The sequence below is a fragment of the Petaurus breviceps genome, unplaced genomic scaffold, assembly GCF_028583685.1.
Source record: "Petaurus breviceps papuanus isolate PSGF00001 unplaced genomic scaffold, PetGlider_PUasm1.0 154, whole genome shotgun sequence".
Classification (NCBI taxonomy): Eukaryota; Metazoa; Chordata; class Mammalia; order Diprotodontia; family Petauridae; genus Petaurus; species Petaurus breviceps.
This window is the reverse complement of record NW_027185715.1, coordinates 10,244,395-10,264,962: the sequence shown is the minus strand read 5'-3', so window position 1 is coordinate 10,264,962 and position 20,568 is coordinate 10,244,395. Positions and strand designations below refer to the sequence as shown.

At 37.5% G+C, this 20,568-nt stretch overlaps 1 protein-coding gene across 5 annotated transcripts in view; it reads left to right on the top strand.

Annotated features, from left to right (window-relative positions):
• The window catches only part of CUNH12orf56 (chromosome unknown C12orf56 homolog), a 117,669-nt gene that overhangs the window by 43,741 nt on the left and 53,360 nt on the right, over positions 1 to 20,568 (top strand). For all 5 annotated transcript variants that reach the window (XM_069080781.1, XM_069080778.1, XM_069080760.1 and 2 more), the window contains exons 4-5: positions 15,984 to 16,428; positions 20,065 to 20,138. In XM_069080781.1, coding sequence (XP_068936882.1) covers positions 15,984 to 16,428; positions 20,065 to 20,138 — 519 coding nt within the window. The remainder of the gene's footprint in view (positions 1 to 15,983; positions 16,429 to 20,064; positions 20,139 to 20,568) is intronic.

Here is a 20,568-nt window from a genome sequence, read left to right as displayed (position 1 = left end):
ATATATTATTCAGAATATTTACAACTCTTGGCAAAGAGATACAAGCACAGGACATGCTAAGTACTGTACAATGAGTGTGCAATTATTCTATTCAGCAAATACTTATGTGCCTTCTATAAACAAGGCCGTTATGCTAGGACCTAGGGATTTGAAAACAAAATGAAACAGTCCCTACCAGCAAATAACTTATATTCCACAAAAAACTGAAACAATCCTTTCCTTTGACAGGCTTGCATTTTACTGTGGGGATTTTCGTTCATAGTTTTATCCTGTATGTTTGCATTTGGAAGAACAGGAAACCATAGGATTCTGTCTAGGCTCTTTGGGCTAATGAGAGTAAGCAGGGGCATGGCCTGACCTCAGGTCATAAAGAGACCTGTGTTGTGAAATGGCCCAGCAATGACTAAATAGTCCTCAAAAGTTTGGGGTTGAGACTTTCCCTGCTTCTACCATCAGCCTTTTGCAAGGTAATCTGTTATAACCCATAGCCCAACATCCTTCTTGATTTTCAAGGTTTTTCTAACAATCTAGGGGACATATCAACTCTGGACCATTTTTCATTGTGTTCCATGGAAGGAAACAGCGATTTCTAGAGGGATGACTTACTTTGCCCTCTTAAAATGACATTTAAGTTACGGCTCATGGTCCTTTTCTTCCATTTGCCTCAGAGCACATGAATTCAAGTCACACTAAACTCACTTCATAGGTGACTGTGGATAAAAATCAAATAACTTGGGGAGGCTAGGTGGCAAAGTGAATAAGAGTGCCGGCCCTGGAGTTCGGAGGACCTGGGATTGGTTCTGGCCTCAGATACTTAACACCCACACACAAAAACTAGCTGTGTAACCTTGGGCAAGTTACTTAACCCCAATTGCTTTAAAAAAAATCAAATAACTTTCATGGGCTTCCATTTCCTCATCTGTAAAACAAGGAGTGGGAGGGGCAGCTAGGTGGTGGGTGCACTGCCCCTGGAGTCAGGGGAGCCTGAGTTCAAATTTGGCCTCAGACACTTAACACACACAAAACTAGCCATGTGACCTTGGGCAAGTCACTTAACCCCAATTGCCCTACTTTCTCCCCTCCAAAAAGCAAAAACAAAACAAGGAGTGGGAAAGGGGAGGTTTGGACTAGATGGTCTTTGAGTCACCTAACTCTAGGCTTTTTAAAAGAAAATTATTATTCGTTTTTAACATGCATTTTTATTTTTATTTTTTTAGCAATTGGGGTTAAGTAACTTGCTCAAGGTTACATGACCAGTTATTTCTGGGTGTGCTGCTAAGTATCTGAGCCTGGATTCGATTCCCCAGGTCATCCCGACACTGGGGCTGGTGCTCTTACTCTCTGTGCTGCCTGGCCGCCCCAACATGCATTTTTTAAAAAAATTTTGAGTTCTGAATTTTCTCCCACCCTCTTGATTCTCCTCTACCCACTGAGAAGGCAAGAAATGTGCTATCAATTGTGCATGTGAAATCGTGCAGAAATTATTTCTATGTTATAGGTCTATGGTCCTATACAGCTTGGAGGGTGATGGTATTCTCAACAAAAATAGGGAAGATAGAGGGGAAGATTAGTACTTATACGTGTCTATTAAGTTTGAGATGTTCATGAAACTTTCATGGGGAGATATATAGTGGGCGGTTGATAACATGGGACTGAAGTTCAGGAATATAGATAGATTTTTAAGTCATCTGTTTAGAGAAGACTTCAACCCTTGGGAGCTGATAGAAGTCATCCGCTTGGAGATGACTTAAGTCCAAGGGGACCTGATGAGATCTCTAAGCAAGTGTGTTGGGGAGAGACAAGAAGAGGTCCCAGGAACACCCAGATTAATGAGGTAGGAGACTGATAATGATCTAGCCACTGATACTGAGAACCAGCTGACAAGGAGAGGAAGCAAGAAAGAACAATGTTATAGAAACCAAGGAAGGAAATCTTGTACTGGAAGTAGAAACAGTCAACAATTAATCAATCAACAAGAACTTATTGAGCATTTGCTCTGTTTGGAAGTAGATTGACACCATCTCCCCTTAGAAATACTGAGAAAATATTTAATAATTAACAATTTTCCTAATCTGAATCAAACATTTATTCGATAGAGTGCTTACTATATGCCAGGTACTGTGCTAAGCACTTTACAATGGTCTCATTTGATCCTTACAGCAATTCTGTGAAGTAGGTGCTGTTATCCCCATTTGACAGATGAAGAAACTGAGGCAATTAGAGGTTAAGCAGTTTGCCCAGGGTAGCACAGCTCTTGAGGATCTGAGGCTAGATTTGAACTCAGGTCTTCTGACTCAAAGTCCAGCACTGTGTCATTTATAAGAAAAACTCTCGATTGCAAGACAATACCACTAAGATCTTTGGATATATTCTTATCAAAAACCTAATCAGTTTCTCACTCCCCATCCCTGGGGACCATCTCCAGTTGTCCTGATCTATATCTTGCCACTGAACCCTGATAGTGATTTTGCCTAGCCCTCCCTTACTTAAATCCAATTCACCTACAAGTCATGGCATCATCTTCTTGATGTCATGGTCCTCTTCAAGAATGAAGGACAAACAACAGCACCCCCACCTCTACCCCTTTCTCTGATCTGCCAAGGAAGGACTCCTCCTTTAAGTGACTAGGGTGGTAAACCACAAGACAAGGAATCTTTGCTTGATCACCTAAGAGATCTTACCTTCTTTCCCCATTCCTTGCCTCCATTAGGGTAATGATCACACTAAGAAAAGGAAGAAGTTTTTGATTATTTCAATTAATGGAAGTGGCTCTTGATTTTATTTCTGGACAGTTGGAAAGGAGGTTCCATAAAATGAGTGTTTAAAGAGAGATTAAATGATTTTTAGAAAATTATTCTCCAAGAAGATGCTGAAAGCTAAGATTGTTTAATTACTCTGATTGATGAAGCAAATTTTAACTGAACTTTACATTGAGTTCTATAATTGTTTCATGTTAGGAATTTTATCTTTTGTTTGGAAAAATTATCAATTATTCACTCTGGTTTTCATTGAATGGCCAATAGCCCCAACCCAAGCCTCTGTGCTACGTTGTTTAGCTTTTGATGGCTTAGAATGAGTGTAATAGTAATTGTTTTCTGTTCTGGCCAGAAACTCTGAGGATTTTCCCTTCCCAGATTGATGGTAAATTGAGCTATCTTTTATTTCAAGTCTTAGGCATCCCTTAGTCATTGAGTGACCATGGCCTCAGACAAACTGAGACCTGAGAAAGACCTTAGTTTAGGAAGGCCAAGGTCACCCAATGCATTCTGGGTCATCACCAGTTGTCTTGACCTTTGTGTTGCCACTGGACATTTATGACTCTGGAGGAAAGTGAGTCTGATGACTTTGGGCAGCTCTGCCCTATTTATGTTCACTTCACAAGCAAGTCAAGATATCACCCTTGTGATGTCATTGGTCCTCTTTGAGAACAACAACAATCAAAAAATTGTAATTCCAAAATGGCTTGTATTGGAGACTTTCAAAATCAAGGGTAACTGCCAGTCTTTGGTCTTTTCTCTAAGCAGAAATACTTAGGGGTGGCTAGGTGGTGCAGTGAATAGAGCACCGGCCCTGGAGTCAGAAGGACCTGAGTTCAAATCCAGCCTCAGACACTTGACACAATTACTAGCCATGTGACTTTGGGCAAGTCACTTAACCCCAGTTGCCCTCCAAAAAAAAAAAATAAAGAAATACTTAGATTAGAATAGAATTAATTAATTAAAAATGGTCCTGACAAATTTGCACCGGAAATGAACTGTAGAATTTTCTCCCACATCTTTGCCAGGTATGGTGCTAAGATCTGGGAGTATGAAGAAATGCAAAAGTGCGAAAAGGACTCCTGCCCCCAAGGAACTTACATTCTAATTAGAAAAACAGCAAATAAATGGGAACATACAAAGAAACCCATGGAATAGGGGAAAGGTAATCTTAGAAGTGAAGACTCAAATGGCTTCTGCAGAAGAGAATATTTGAATTGAGTCCTGAAGGAAGCCACATATGGGGAGAGGCAGGGATGAGTAGGGAGAGCATTTCAGGTATAGAGGTCAGTCAGGGCAAAGATACAGAAAGATGAGATGAAAAGAGATAACCTTGATTTGCTTGAGTCCCCAATTATCCAGGTAACTGGGAAGAACTGTATAAGGACTGGCTGTATCAGCTAAAATACAGCTTGGCTTGACTTACCAATAATCTTTTGTGACTGGGAGTAAACCCAGTTGAACGTGCAGAAAATCAGCAACTCTGAGGCCAGTTAAACTCATACCAGCCTTGAAGCAGACCATGAACCATTTCTTAGTTTATGGACCTTTGAGAGACATCTTTATCTTCAGAGACTCCCCTAACTATTGGTTATGGGGCTCTCAGACATATCCTGTTTTGTGGTTTTTGGAGACATACATTCATATTAATGTTTGTGCTCAAGACTTGAATCGTCAGGATGATTTGCATATCAAAGGATCACAGCTCTGACACCTAGCATTCCTCATTGTTTTTCTTGGATCTCCCCCTTCCCTTGGAGGATTCTTTTCTTTCTCCCCAAATTCTCTGCCTTCCTTTGTTCGAAAAGTATAAATATCTCACTCTTTTCAACTGGGGTTTGAACAGTGAGTCAGTGTTCTCACCTGTTCTAGCTTGCAAGTTTCTTCTTCTCAGGCAGTAAATGCATTTATAATCTTTGTAAACTGTGATCGGACTGGTTCATTCCAGATCCCGCTTTTTGGACCTGGGATTTCTTCCATTTAACAGTCCACAGGAGCTTTTCTTTAATAGGAAAATGCCAAGTATGCCAACATTATTGGATTATAGAGTGTGTGGAGTGGAGTAAAAAAGTATGAGACATCTGGAAAGGCAGGAAAGGGCCAGGTTGTCAAGGTCTTTAAATGCCAAACAAAGGACTCTATATTTGATTCTGGAGGTAATAGGGAACTCTCTTGATTAAGAGGGCTAATATTGTCACATTTGCACTTTTGGAAAATCACTTTGGCAGCAAAATGGGGGACAGAGTTGATAGAAGGAGACCAATTAGAGGGTTATCATAGTAATTCAGGTAAGAGATAATGAAGCGGTCTATTAGGGTGGTGGCTGTGGGAGTAGAGAGAAGAGGAGGTATATATGAAAGATGTTTCAGTGCTAGAAATGAAAAGACTTGACATTTGATTAGATATGTCAGGTGAGTGAGAGTGAGGAATTGAAGATCACACAAGATTTGGCAACCAAAAACTGCAGGAGGTCAAATGGAATGCTAAATGGAAAAAACTATTACATTTATCAGTTATGATATCAGTAATAACCTTGGAGAGCTAGGCAGTGAGTAAATAAACACTTATTAAATGTCTACTATATGGCAGGTACTGTACTAAATGCTGGTAGTACCAAAAAGGTGTGTGTGTGTGTGGGGGTGGAGATAGTTCCAGCCCTCAAGGAATTTCCAATCTAATAGGGGAAGACATTATGCAAAAGGGAGCTGAAAAGGTGGGGGGTAAGGAACTAGGCCATGATGATTGAGTCCAGAGGTGGGAAATGAAGAGATGACTGGCCTGCATGCCCTCTTTAAATAGAGGTTCTAGAGGAGTTCTATAACTCAGCCTTCATTTAGAGAGAAGGGCCCCAAGGGTTGGTGGTATTGATGACTTTTGAGTTCCACTGCTGAAGTGATCTTGCAGGATGATGAAGTTTCCTGGGGCAAGATGGAGAGGTCCAGAGGAGAGAAGCTGGTGAAAAATAAAGAAAGAGCAGGTTTAGTCAAGTGGTGGGGATATGAAGCCAGAAGGTAAGGGATTAAGAAATGGAAGTAAGGAAGTAGCGGAAATGGGTGTAGATGGTTCTTTCTGAGAGTGTGGCAACAAAGTGGAGAATAGCTGCTGAAGGATAACTTGAAGGGATAGCAGGGCTAATGGAAGGTTTTGTTTTGTTTTGTTTAAGGATAGGATAGACCTGATTATATTTGTAGACTGAAAGAAAAAAAGTGAGTAGATAGGATGAGAGGCTGCTGAATGATCTTAATAGAGGAAAAGTCTGCAAATGTCAGTAAGGAATAAAGAATATACCAACTCATTCTGGCCCAATGTATCAGGGGGATGAAAGAAGGGGCAGCTAGCACTGCAAAATAGATTTCTACTGCAACTCCTGCTTCTGAATGTTTTAAGCATTTTTTAAAAGAAGAGTTTAATGTTTTTAAAAAATGCATATGACCTCATTTATGATTTTGTCTTCCTAAATAGTCCTGTGACACAATCCAGAGTCTGGCCATCTTGTTCCTTTTTTTTCACCTCTGTTTCTCGTGTCCAGCAAAAATAGAGAAAAGGAATTGTTTGTGTTCTTTTGAACACAATCCACTTCTCTCATCTCTTCTTCTGTCTTAGGGCCAAGTTTTTCCCTTAGAGGTATATAAGCAGCTCCTCAGAGGATAGTTTAGTGTTCAGTAACCTCATTATGTAAGAGTAAGGTGGAATCAGGCCAATTAAAGTTCCTAGAGTTTATATTTCAAATAAACTGGAGAGAGAGACAGACAGATAGACACAGAAACAGATAGAAGTTGGGAGTGGGAGTGGGAGAGGAAAGAGCTATTATTTAAACTGCAAATAAAGACTATGATTTGATTCCATTACTAAGGCAGCTTAATAAGATACAAAGCCTATTTGTACTGCTAAGAAAGGACATCTTTTATAGAAACACTTCTACCACACAAATTGTCTGAATCATAGACTCTTTATACAAGAGAGAAGCAATAGACACTTCAAGAGAAATTTTTTTTCTGTAACTTCCTATATTTTACTGAAATATCACATAGCATATATACTTAGCATTTTAATGCAAGCTCAAGTTGCATACAAGTACTAAATCCTATGCATTTATTTTGTATCTCAATTCAATTTATATACAGTCTTAGTATGTGGTAAAGTACAAGGATAGGAAAAAATTATCACTTTGTGAGAGCCAAAGCACCTGCCATCTATGTTCATACAAGATAGAACCTTTTACATTCAAATCTTGATGTTAAATAACTTCTATTTTTAGCTACATTGAGAACACAGCTTCATAGCCCTAATGCTATGGGGAAAACAAGGTGGAATGAGATATAATTATAGCATTCGAATGAGCATCATGAAGTTGATTTTTTAGCAGGTTGAGTGTGGGAGTGAGCTCAGGTGGGTGCTCAGTAAATGCTATTTTGTGGTGATAGAACACCATTTCCTCGCTGTCTGCTGCTTTTCCCCTGTGCTTTAGGAAGTGGGCAGCCAGTGAATAGACAATATTGAGAGATTATAGGATTATAGCACTATAAAAGGTCTTATTAACTTTACGAATGACGTATCTAGTAAAATGAGGATCAAGTGCATTTCGCTGCAATAATGATAGCATTTATAGTAACATTTGAAGGTTTGCAGAATGCTTTACACATCTCATTTCATTTGACCTTCACGTAACAACCTTTTAAGAGGTTATCCCCATTAAAATTCTGTCTTCTTCTGGTCTCCCTGACCAACCCTCCCTTCTGGTCAGCATAGTAAGTTTATGAATAGCCAGAATAAAGGGGCAGATTGCAAAGGGAAACCTGGAAATCACATACAAACCATGCCAAAGATTAAAGGAGCATGAATTAGAAATTGTATTATATATTTCCCTCCAATTTGTTTATTTTCATTTTTTCTCAATTACATATAAATAAAAGTTTTTTAACATTTGTTTTAAAAAAAATTTCTAGTTTTAAATTCTCTCCCTTTCTCCTTTTTTTCCCATCTTGAGAAGGCAAGCAACTTGATATAGATTATACATGTTCAGTCATGCAAAATATGTCTGTATCAGCCATGAGGCAAAAGAAAACACAGATCAAAAAAAAAGAAAAAAAAACAAGAAAAGTTAAAAGAAAAAGTATGCTTCACTCTGCATTCAGGCTCTGTCAGTTCTTTCTCTGGCTTTGGATAGCATTTTTTCATCATAAATCCTTTGGAATTGTCGGGGATCATTGTATTGCTAAGAATAGCTAAGTCATTCATAGTTAATAGTATCATATATTAACCAAGAACCATATCCTGGTAATATGTGTAGAATCAATGGAAGCCATTTAGGTGCTGCTGTCTGGGCCTTTTGGTCCTATGACATGTAAATCCCACACACATTCCAGACCTCCACAGTAAAGATCAACAGATCGCCAAATGGTGCTGATAATTTTGAAATGATATGGACATGCTAACTTTAAATTTTACTGACAATTTTGAAATGATTTGGATGTGTTAATGAACTAATCCCAAGCACAAATAAGAGTTAATTTCCCCTCAAAACTCTATAAAAATGAAACTTCAAACACCTGGCTCTCACCTGCAGCACTCTTCCATCTCTGAAGGGTCCATTGGGTTTAGAATGCTCCTAACTCCAATCTATGGTTGTGATAAGTGTCTCAACCCTTTCCCCTACTGCTATCTGCCTTCCTTCACCACTTAATTCCCTCACTGTCTGCCTCTGTACCCTTTTCACTGATTCTCTCTGTACTTTCTGTGACTGCCACCATGTTTCCTGCTGCCATCATGATCTTTCCTGACCCAAAGAACCAGGCATATTTGTCCTGATTTTATAATTTCATAAATTAATGATCAATTCATCCATTTTATAGGTAAGGAAACTGAACTTGTCCAGGATCTCACAGCTAATAAGTGTCTGAGGTTGAATTCAAACTCCTATCATCTTGCCTGGAGTGAGAGATTCTATTACACCACCTAGTGACACATTGAAATACAAGTCAGCTTTACTCTTGGCAACAGTAACCATGATTCTGGGTTTTAGAGTGCCTAAAAGCTTACAAAGCACTTTGAATGATGTGGCCTAGGACTTTTGCTTTGGTAAACAGATGATCCAGGTCAATTAGCATGTGAGACACCGAATTGCAATTGTAAGGTAGAAATGCTTGCCAAGTTTTATGATGCTAGAAGATCATTTCATACTAATTATTTTTTTTGAGTGGTTTGTGGTATCACTTAATTAAAAAAAATTTGAACTTAAATACATACAGACAAAAAAAGAGAATATTTCTATATAGCACAAAATAAAAAGAGTATTCACCATAAAACCCATCTCATACTAATTCAGCAATCATTTCTTAGGTACTTTATATGTCCGTCATACTGGCTTTCCCTTATGAAGATAAAAATGAAAATAGTCCCTATCCTCAAGATACTTCTATTTAGCGGGATGGGGGACTGGAAACAGCAGGCAGAACTTTATATCAAATAGGTGAAATGTGATTAAGGAAAAGGGAACACCCTGACAAAATGCTATAGGCAAATTCGAAGAGATTTTGAGATGTGACATTCAACTGGAAGGTAAAGAAAGAGGACCTGGGATCTAAGTGAGAATTGCATTTTTGTCTTTTTCTTGGCCTTACTCTCTTCTGGTGGAAAGCTAAGAAGCATCTAAAGATCCAAGAGGGGAGGAAAGTTTAGGAGGACAGAAAAAGAGTGGAAAGGAGGGATCTACCGTGTTTCCCTGATAATAAGACACTGTCTTATTATTTTTTTTGGAAAGAAAAACACCAGAAGGCTTATTTTCAGGGGAGGGCTTATGTTGTCCTGCCTCAGCTCTCCTCCGCGGCACTGTTCTCAATGGCGCCAGCAATCAAATCACTGGGGAAGAACAGGATGATGTGCTCACTGCTGCAGCTCTGATTGGACGCAGCTCGGAGCGCAGCGTGCGTTTCACGGGGGGGGGGGGGACAGTGCATACAGAGGGTACCGTAATGTAGCGTGTAGTGCAGGGGATCACTTTCACTACAGTAGCAATCTCAATAGGGCTTATTTTCAGGGGAGGGCTTATTTTAGAGGAATCTTACACAGTAAGGGGAGGGCTTATTTTTGGGATAGGTCTTATTATCGGGGAAACACGGTAGTTAATTTGCAAAGTGAACAATTTATTGCTCCTAAATTTTGACTTAATTATGCTGAAGAGGCCTTGTGTTAAATGTTAAATGTTAAAAAGCTAAATGCACAAGAGATTCTCTCAATTTTTAGTATTGATTGATAAGGGAGGAAATAAAATACTTTTTAAAAAAAGCATCTAGGTATGGTGATTCCCCTTGGTCCCCTTTATATCAGTTCCCTGGGGATTGTTTACAGAATAAAGTTCTGTATCTGAGGATGAGGAAGAGGAGGAAGGAGGAAGATAGCTAACATTTATATAGAACTTACTATATGCCAGGCACTGTACTAAGCACTTTACAATGATTAATTTTTGATCAGATGTCTCCACTTCCTTAACGTTCATTATCTTCTCAGTCTCTGTCCTCACTTTCTACTCAAATATCTTTCTCAAAATGACTTTATTATCAGCAAATCCAGTGGTGATCCTTTATCATCTTTGATCGTTCTCAGGCACTTAAAATTGTTAACCACTCCCTCCTTCTTTTGTCCTTTGACTTCTCAAATATCTAGTCTCTAACTGATCCTTTTTTTCTCTTTTAAAAAAATTCTTTTTTATTATGAACTTAATAGATACCAACAAAGATGAACAATTCAGTATACAAGGAAAAATAATGGATTTGTTTATAAAACTGTGAACTTGTTATATATATATACACACACACACACATATATACGTATACATACACACATATGTATGTGTATATATGACAAGTTTTATATATATATATATATATATACATACATACATATATGATTTGTTTAGATTGCAAGCTCCTTGAGGGCAGGGATAGTTTTTTGCCTTGTTTTGTATCCCCAGTGCTTAGCACAGTGTCTAGAACATAGTATTAATAAAAATTTAACAAAAATATTTATTGATGGATTTTTCCACTATGTATAGCTTGTTGTCTTTTTTTTTTTTTTTTGAGGGGCAAGGGCAGGACAATTGGGGTTAAACGACTTGCCCAAGGTCACACAGCAAGTAAGTATTAAGTGTCTGAGGCCAGATTTGAACTCAGATCCTCCCAACTCCAGGGCTGGTGCTCTATTCACTGTGCCACTTAGTCGCCCCTTGCTGTCTTTTATATAACTGAAACCTAATATGCCATTTCCAACACTGTCTTGTCTGTATCCCCTTCTGAACTTCTACTTTCTTTTATTTAATTTTAAATGATTAACACTGACTTTCTTCCTTTCTCACTTTTTACTATCATTATCACTGCTTCCCCCACAACTCTCCTCCACATTAAATCTTTCCCTTGAGTAGTCACAAAAAATAAATTCACAAATTGGCAGAATCTGAAAATGTGTCTCATTCTGTATCTAGTTTATCATCCCTCTGCCAAAGGGTGGGAGAAGTATGACTCATCAGGAGTTTTCTGGAGTCTTAATTGATTGTTATATTAATCATAGTTCTAAAGTCTTTCAGACTTTTTCTTCATAATGTTGTAGGTCATATAAATTTTTATCCTGGTTCTGTTCATTTTACTTTGCATCTTTTCATTTAAGTCCATTATATTCCTATACCATATACTCAGGCATTATGCAATTGATGTATGCCTACTTTGTTTCCAGTTCTTTGTTACAGCAAAAAGTAATTGATTTACTATGAATGATTTTGTACATGAGTCTTGTTTCTTTTTCTTTTTTTTTTTTAATCTCCTAGCCTGGTAGTGGTATGGTGGAAGCAATATGCTAACCCCTTTCTTCCACGAAAATTTAGATTTTATTTTATAATTTAAAAATTTATATAAAATTTATATATAAAATTAATTTATAATTTAAAAATTAGTTTTATTTAAAGGGTATTGAAAACATTGTCAAGATCTGATGGACTCAGGGGACTAAAGAAAGGCTCAGGTTATTGATATCACTTCTGGTTCTCTTGAGTACAAAATAGCCACTAGAAACTCTGGCATCTGCTGATGCTTGACTAGTGAACCACAAATGGGCAAGTCAGGCAGGAAATATTTGTTCAACTGAATCAACATGGGATGTCCTCTGTGTATATCCTTGTTGAATATCCTAATCTTCTTGTGGCCAGGAAAAATCTCCTTTTGTTAACCATTAAGTGACTTATTAGTGTCTCATTTTGTTTCAGTGAGTTTATTTTTCAGTTTATTATTGAATAAAATAAATAAATAACAAAATAGAAATAATAAATAATAATAAAATAAAATTTAAAAATTAAAAAATAAGTGTCAGTTTATTATTGAATAAAAACTACCAGGGACCTGGACTGAGTCAGGACCAGTGAGGAACAAGTAGTATTTGCTGCGTATGCAAAGTTTAGTGAATTTTGGGGCATTTTTCCAAGTTACTTTCCAGAATGTCATAGCTTCATCAGCAGAGCATAAATGGACCTGTCCTCCTACAGTCTCTCTAAGCAATTTTCATTTGTCTATTTTTGTCATTTCTGATGATTTGATAGTTGTTTTAATTATCATTTCTCTTGTTATTAGTTATTTGGAATATTTTTATATAGTTGTTGATAGTTTTCTTTACTTCTTTTGAGAATGTTCGGTTCATATCTTTTGAGCATTTGTCTATTGGGCAATGGCTTTTGTTCATATATATATGTAGTGGTTCCCTCTATATTGTGGGTATCAGACTTTTATTGGAGAAGTTTATTGCAAAGACTTTTCCCAATTAAAAAAAATTTTTGTGGCAGTTTTCTCAGTTTAAGGTCTCATTTCTCAAATATATAGGTGACTGAACCAAATTGACAGGAATAAGAGCCATTCCTTAGTTGACAAATGGTCAAGTGACAGTTTTCAGAGGAAGAAATCAAAGTTATCAATAGTTATATGAAAAAACTATCTAAATCATTAATAATTAAGGAAGTGAAAAGGAAAACAACTCTGAGGTACCACCTCATACCCATCAGATTAGCTAAGATGACAGAAAAGAAAAATGATGGATGAGGGAAAGGATATGGGAAAATAGGTATACTAACGAGCTGTTGGTAGATCTGTGTGCTAGTCCAACCACTTTGGAGAACAATTTGGAACGACGCCCAGAAGGCTATAAAACTGTTCAAACCCTTTCATTTAACAATTTTCCTGCTAGGTCTGTATCCCAAAGAGATAAAACAAAAGAGAAAAGGACTTATATGTACAAAAATATTTATGTCAACTCTTTTTGTGGTGGCAAAGAATTGAAAACTGATTGGAAACTCCATCAATTGTAGAGTAGCTGAATGGGTTATGGTATATGAATGTGATGGAATACTGTTGTGTCAAGGGGTGGCTAGGTGGTGCAGTGAATAGAGCACCGACCCTGGAGTCAGGAGGATTTGAGTTCAAATCCAGCCTCAGACACTTAACACACACACAAACTAGCCGTGTGACCTTGGGCAAGTCACTTAACCCCAATTGCCTTCCAAAAAGAAAAAAAATACTATTGTGTCATAAGAAATCATGAAGGGGATGGTTTCAGAAGAACCTGAGAAGATTTATATGGACTAATGCAAAGTGAAGTTAGTAGAAACAGAGTAACTTACACAGTAACAGCAATATTGTAATCAAATATGAAAGATTAATAGTTCTGATCAATACAATGATCCACCACACTTTCAAAAGACTGATGATAAAAAGTGCTATCTACCTCCAGATAGAGAACTGAAGGACGTAGAGTGCAGATCGAAGCATATTTTTTCACATTCTTTTTCATAACATGGCTAATGCAGAAATATGTTTTGCATGACTTCATATGAATAATGAGTATTGTATTTCTTACCTTCTCAGTGGGTAGGGGAGGGGCTGGAGGGAGAGAGAGAATTTGGAACTAGTGTTTACTAGTTTCTTCTTCAGAGAAAGTGTTGGTAATATTGTAGAGAGAGGCTTTTTGTGTAATCTATAAGTCCTTGGCTTCTCTCATTTCTTCTTACTGAACCATGTACCCCATGAAACAAAGAATACAATACATATGTACATATAAAAGATTAATTGCATAGGACAGTAAACAACAAGTGCCCAGTAATAGCTGATAGTAAGTACTATAAGAGTCCAGAAAAGAGAGAGGTCATCATGACCTGGCAGGAGGACAAGAAAAGTGGTTAAGGTAGAAGGTAGGCCCTAAATTTTAGTTTATATGTAAATTGTACTTGAAAAAGGTTCTAGTAGTATGTGGATGGAGAGGTGTAATAAATAAGAGGTGCATTGGGGAAATAATTACTATTAATGGTGCTCAGTTCTGACTTCCTTTCATACGAATAATTTTTCTTTGTGGGGTCTCAAAGAAATGTATAGGTAGCTATAGATAGAATTCTGGATCTGGGGTCAAGAAGACTTGTCTTTGTGAGTTCAAATCTGGCCTCAGATACTTATTAGCTATGTGACGGTGGGTAAGTCACTTAACCCTGTTTGTCTCAGTTTCCTCATCTGTAAAATGATCTGAAGAAGTGTGAAGGAAAAACCCTAAAAGACAGAGTTTCAGAGTAATTAATAATCCATTTAAAAATCAATACGTTGATGGTCTAGTTTCTCTTATCAATCAAAGACCCCCAGTGGAGAAGCTGAATGTCAGGGAACACGCCTGAGAAGTAAAAGTCAACCTTGACTGGTAGATATTTAATGAGGAGGTGGGGGTAGAAGTCTTCAGATCCTCTTGCTGAGATCACCGCTTGATTGTAATTCTCAGCCACCTGTAACAATCTGGACAGGGAAATTATCTCTATCCAGACCACTCTGGTTGGTTTTCTCCTTCATGAATTGGGTCACCTTACACTCTAATGGAGGAGTGCAAGGACTGAGGCTTATTTCCTCTAGGTAAAAACTCACCTGAACTGGATTCTGTTTACACTCTAAAGAAAAATGAGCTCTGTTGGGTGGGGTCCCACCCAAGATTGAAGCGCATGTACCTTCAAGGTTAGGACAATCTTATCTATAAATCATATCCTTCAGAGGTTGACTCTTTATAAGGGACTGTGCCTGAAATGAAGAAACTGAGGAGAAAAGCCTGGAACCCAATTTAACAATTGTTTATTAATGTAATAGTAAGGGGAGGCCAGGTAGCACAGCGAGTAAGAGCACCGGCTCCAGTGTTGAGAAGACCTGGAGATCGAATCCCGGGCTCAGACACTTAGCACCCACCCAGAAACACCTGGCTGTGTAACCTTGAGCAAGTTACTTAACCCCAATTGCTTAGGGGCAGCCAGGTGGCTCAGCGAGTAAGAGCACCGGCTCCAGTGTTGGGACGACCTGGAGATCGAATCCCAGGCTTGGACACTCAGCACCACACCCAGAAATAACTGGCCTTGTACCCTTGAGCAAGTTACTTAAACCCGATTGCTTAATAATAATAAAAAAAAAATTAATGTAATAGTAAAATTATAATTTCTCTCAGAAGAAAATGCAAACCACTCCAGTGTCTTTGTCAAGAAAACCCCAAATGGGGTCACAAAGAGTCATGCTGGGCTGAAGTATTCAACAACAATAGAAATGCACATTGTATATAATGAGCCATCAGCAATTAAAATTAAGTATCAGAAGATCTTGTGAGTACATGATCTCAGACACTATGAAAGGGAAAATAGAAATTGGCATGGTGAATTTTTATGGGAATTGTATGTGGCCTGGACTTTTGATTTCATTGGTACGAGGAACTCCTAGTGTGGAAACTCCCACCATCAATTCATATCAGCAACTTGTTTGTACCTTATAGTCTTAAGACATTTGCCAGGGGATAATCAAAGTTTAAGGGACTTGCTTGTGGCCACATAGCTGATAAGGTCTGAGGAAAGATTTTAACCCATCACCAATATTATAACTACCCTTTTTCTCGGAGGAAGGATGCTTAAAATATAAAATGTCTTTCTATTTTGCAAAGCCTTATTTCTCACATTTTCTCCTGTTGTGTTACAATTGTACTGTATGTTTAATTCAACACAATAATAGGAAATGAGGCATAATTATTTCCCTTTCCTGAGTAAACATTCTTTTCAGATAAAAGGAATTCCTTTTAGTCCCCTACTCATCTATTGTACAGTCAGGTTCTCCTTATTTATTGTTTTTTGCTGTTTAATTCCTGCACTGAGAACACACAATTCTTTATCTTGTTTTCATTCTCATCCTACAGGTACCATCAAGACAGCTATTTAACAATGCCCAGTGCTCCAACTCTGGGTCATGGCTCTGAGCGTAAGAAGTTGCCCAATGGTGATCAGAGTGCCTTTCGACCCTTGCCCATCCCCTCAGAGAGGAGCTACTTATCTACCGTACCCAATAGCATCTCAGGAAATAGCCTTTTGTCAGTGACTAATGGAACAGAAAGTATCCTGTCTTACACAGCAAACACAAAAGAATTCCAGAAGTTGTTGGATCAAAAGAACTCTCAGACTGAAATCCAACTCAAATTCAATGGTAATGGAAATGACTTCTACTCTAGAAATGTCTACAGTAGTAAAGTTTTACCTAGCAACCCAAACCTGGAGAAAAAGGAATCTGAGCTTCACCTGTATATTATTTCTACTACTTCACCCATGTTTCTACACTTAAAAAGTTCATGGAATAATTACATCATAGTAAGTGTTCTCTACTATGCTTCACTGCCTCTCCAGCATCCTGGTATCAGGACAATAAAGCCAGCTGTCAAGTTGGGCAGCATATTCCTGATGGTACTAAGAACTGCCAAAAGACGCATCTGCCAGAAGAAAATAGGAAGGTTTTAAATAGTCAATACAAAAGGGTATGAGAAAATCTGAATTTTCTCTGACAGTGCAGTTAAAAATATTTTATCTAGGGGCAGCTAGGTGGCGCAGTGAATAGAGCACCGGCCCTGGAGTAAGGAGGACCTGGGTTTGGATATGGCCTCAGACACTTAACACAAAAAATAACCGTGTGACCTTGGGCAAGTCACTTAACCCCAGTTGCCCTCCAAAATGAAAAAAATTATTTTATCTATTTGAAATCCCTCTGTAGAAGGGGTTAACATTTTTTTGGTGTCATGACCTTCTCTGGTAGTCTGGACCCCTTCTCAGAATAATGTTTTTGAATGCATAAAATCAAATCCATAGGGTTATAAAGGAAACCAATTATATTGAAAAATAATTATCGAAAATATATGTGTGTATGTGTACACACACACCCACCTCTACACATACACATACACTATATACACCAAATTCACAGACCTCTTTCTTAATCTATCCAGACCCCTTGGTTTAAAGTGCTCCCATGACATTAATACATGAATTATACCTGAAAAAGGTTTTATGGGGAGAAATGGGGAGAAAGAGGTATAATAAACAAGAGGTGGTCCTGACTTCCTTTTATATGAATATTTTTTTAGGAGGGGGGAGGGCAGGGCAATTGGGGTTAAGTGACTTGCCCAAGGTCACATGACTAGGAAGTGTTAAGTGTCTGAGGTCGGATTTGAACTCAGGTCCTCCTGACTCCAGGAGTGGTGCTCTATTCACTGCACCACCTAGCCACCCCCAGAACTAAAAAGTTTTTGCACATACAAAGCCAATGAAACCAGGATTAGGAGGGATGCAGAAAACTGGGAAAGAATTTTTACAACTAGTGTCTCTGATAAAGGCCTCATTTCTAGAAACATTGAGAACTGAGTCAACTGTACAAGAATAGCAAGGTAACTTTTGCATTGTTGAATGTTTAAATACAGATATCTGTTGTATTACTGCATTCATAACAAGTCTGGAGGCAATGTACTTGCGTACATTATATCTCCCTAATATAGATGTTGCATCCCCAGAACACTGGTGCCTTGTTATGTACCTTGAGTCACACAGAGGACTCTTATGTAAAGGTGTGACACATGGCTTAAGAAATAAGAATATTGAGAACATTTTTCAGGATGCTATCCCTCCAGGAAGTATGAAAGTGCTCATTGAATGATATAAGGGGAAATACCATTTGTCCATTTTCTTTAAATTTCCTAAGGATGTGAATCCTTCTAAATTTTTTGGTAAGATAGAAGTTCCAGAAAGTGCTTGGAAACAGATTCCCAGGCATCTTACAGAGGATAAAAGGGTACTACATAGGGTTAAAACTCTGTTAACCATTGAGGATACATCTAGAGATACATCTGGGTGAGAAATGCAGCCAAAGCATTACATCATTGACGTATATTTTCCACAGTGTCCCACTTCTGCCAAATTCCCATTCTGGTTGCCACAGAGAGATGGCACGGTGAATAGCACACTGGATCTAGAGTCAGATCCTGCCACAGACACTTAGCTGTGTTTGGGCAAGTCACTTAACATTTCCCTGCCTCAGTTTTTGACCTGTAAAATGGGATGATAACAGTGGGGATAACTCCCAGAATTGTTGGGGCTATAAGATCAGATATTATAAAGCACTTTTAAAAACTTTAAAGCACTATGTCAGTGCAATTATCATTATAACTGTTACTACAAGCATTCTTGCTATATGACTTCAGGTTTCAGTCATCAAACACTATAGAATCCCCAAAGCAGACAGGACTGTTCACTGGAAGAAGCCAGCCAAAGAGTTACTGAAATGATTTCTTATTACAAGTAGTTTACATTTTTATGGGGGATAAAGCAAGTGTATCTGTCTACCCATGTATCCTTCACCATCATCATTTACCTACCAATCATCTACCATCTCACTATATTTGTATACATATAGATTTCTATATTTTGTCATCTGTTTATGTTATTTAGCTATGATCTATCTATACTTACCTATCTGTGTATACAGAACAAACATAAAGAGAATAGATACCAATAAATCCAAAGTAGTTAAATATATAGTAGATTTAGATATGGTGTATAAATATGGCATATATAGTATATAAGTATTATATAAATGTATAGATAGATTTATAAATATATGGTAGAAAAGTAAAAGGTCCTGGTTGAACTGCATCTTGAAGGTAGAGAGAGTCTGTGAGGCAGAGGTGAGGAGGGAGGGCATTTAAGGCATTATGAAGGGGAGGATTATGGAACACAGCTACAAAGGTGAGGGTGGAGACATATTGTTGACAGCCTTCAATGCCATGCCAAGGAGTATGTATTTTTTTGGGGGGGTCTTTATTAATTTGTTTACTTTTAGTTTACAAGATTCATTACCACAATTCCTTGAGTTTCAAATTTTCTCTCCCTTCCCTCCCGCCTCCCCCGCCATACAATCAAGTATAGTATCTGCACATACTTTCATATTAGGCATTAGTCAGGTTATAAAGAAGGATTGTAACAGATGGAATGAAGAGTGGGAAAGAGGAAACAAAACCAAACAAGAAAACGAAAAAGGGCAGGTAGTTTGCTTCAATCTGGGTTCAATTGCAGTTTTTTCTCGGGATGTAAACATCTCTCTCCATCATGAGTCTTTTGGGTTTGACTTATGACTCTGGATTGGTGAGAAGAGTCCAGTTTATCAGAGTTGGTCATCACACATATGCTGTGTCTGTAATTGTGTACAAATTCCTTCTGGCTCTAAGGGAGTATGTATTTTCTTTAGTAGGTAAAGAGCCACTGAAAATTTTTGAGCAAGGGAATGATGGGGTCAGACCTACACTGTAGGAAGATTATTTGGATTGGAATGGACTGAAAAAGGGAGAGGAATTATGACCAAGGTGACAAATTCTGGAAAAGATTATCTTTGGAAATCTTTTAAAGTTGGATAGATTCTTATCTATTGGGGATTGGAAATTAATTATCGTTCCATAATAATAAGTTTCTTATTAAATAATATAACAATACTGTTATAATAAAATAATAATAACATAGCAATTGAATAATGAGTTGCTGTTAAATTATTAATTAATAATGAAATAATACAATAAGTTTATTATTAAATAATAAATATTATCTAATATATGACAACAAACAAATAATGATAAATAGTAGTTTATTATTAAATGATTAGTAATAATTAAGAAATAATGAAATAACACAGTTTATTGTCAAATAACATAATAATAATATAATATATGACAATGAACTAACAAATAATAAGTAATAGTTTATTATTAAATAATTAGTAATGAAAAATAATAAATAATATAAGTTTATTGTTAAATAATATATTATTATAATAATATATGACAATGAATGAACAAATGATAAATATTGGTTTATTAAATGATTAGTAATAATTAAGAAATAATCATGAAACAACATAATAAGTTTATTATTAAATATGTCCTAACTCTACATTTTCCCTCCCTGTTCTAGCAAGCCACCCTCTTGCAAGATCCACTGTATGCTAACAAGTTCGCTTCTACAACTGGATGTCAGAAGCCATATAGGTATGGCTGTAATAACTATAGTATTAGGTTAAGATTTTTTACTAGTGGAAGAAATATGTGTGTACAATAGATATGATCTCCTTTTTCTTATACTGTCCTAGCCCATCAGCATGTGCTGAGCTAAGGGTTCTTTACTACCAGTGTACTTAGAAGGGCAAGTAGAATGGAATCCATTGAAGACTTTGTATACCTCCATTCCGGATCTTTTCAGAAATGACTTCATCTTTATGGCAATACTCTGTGGTTGCTGCCTTGAACAGAGTTAAAGAAAAGTACTTACTTAAGAGTGTTACCCGTAGAAGGAAGCTTGCTTCATGTTTAACGTGCGTGAGATTCCTGAAGTCCAAATTTCAACAGAGATTCAGATTTAAATGGAACTTCGGAGGTTATCTGATCACTTTACAGATGAGGAAACTGAGTCCCAGGGAAG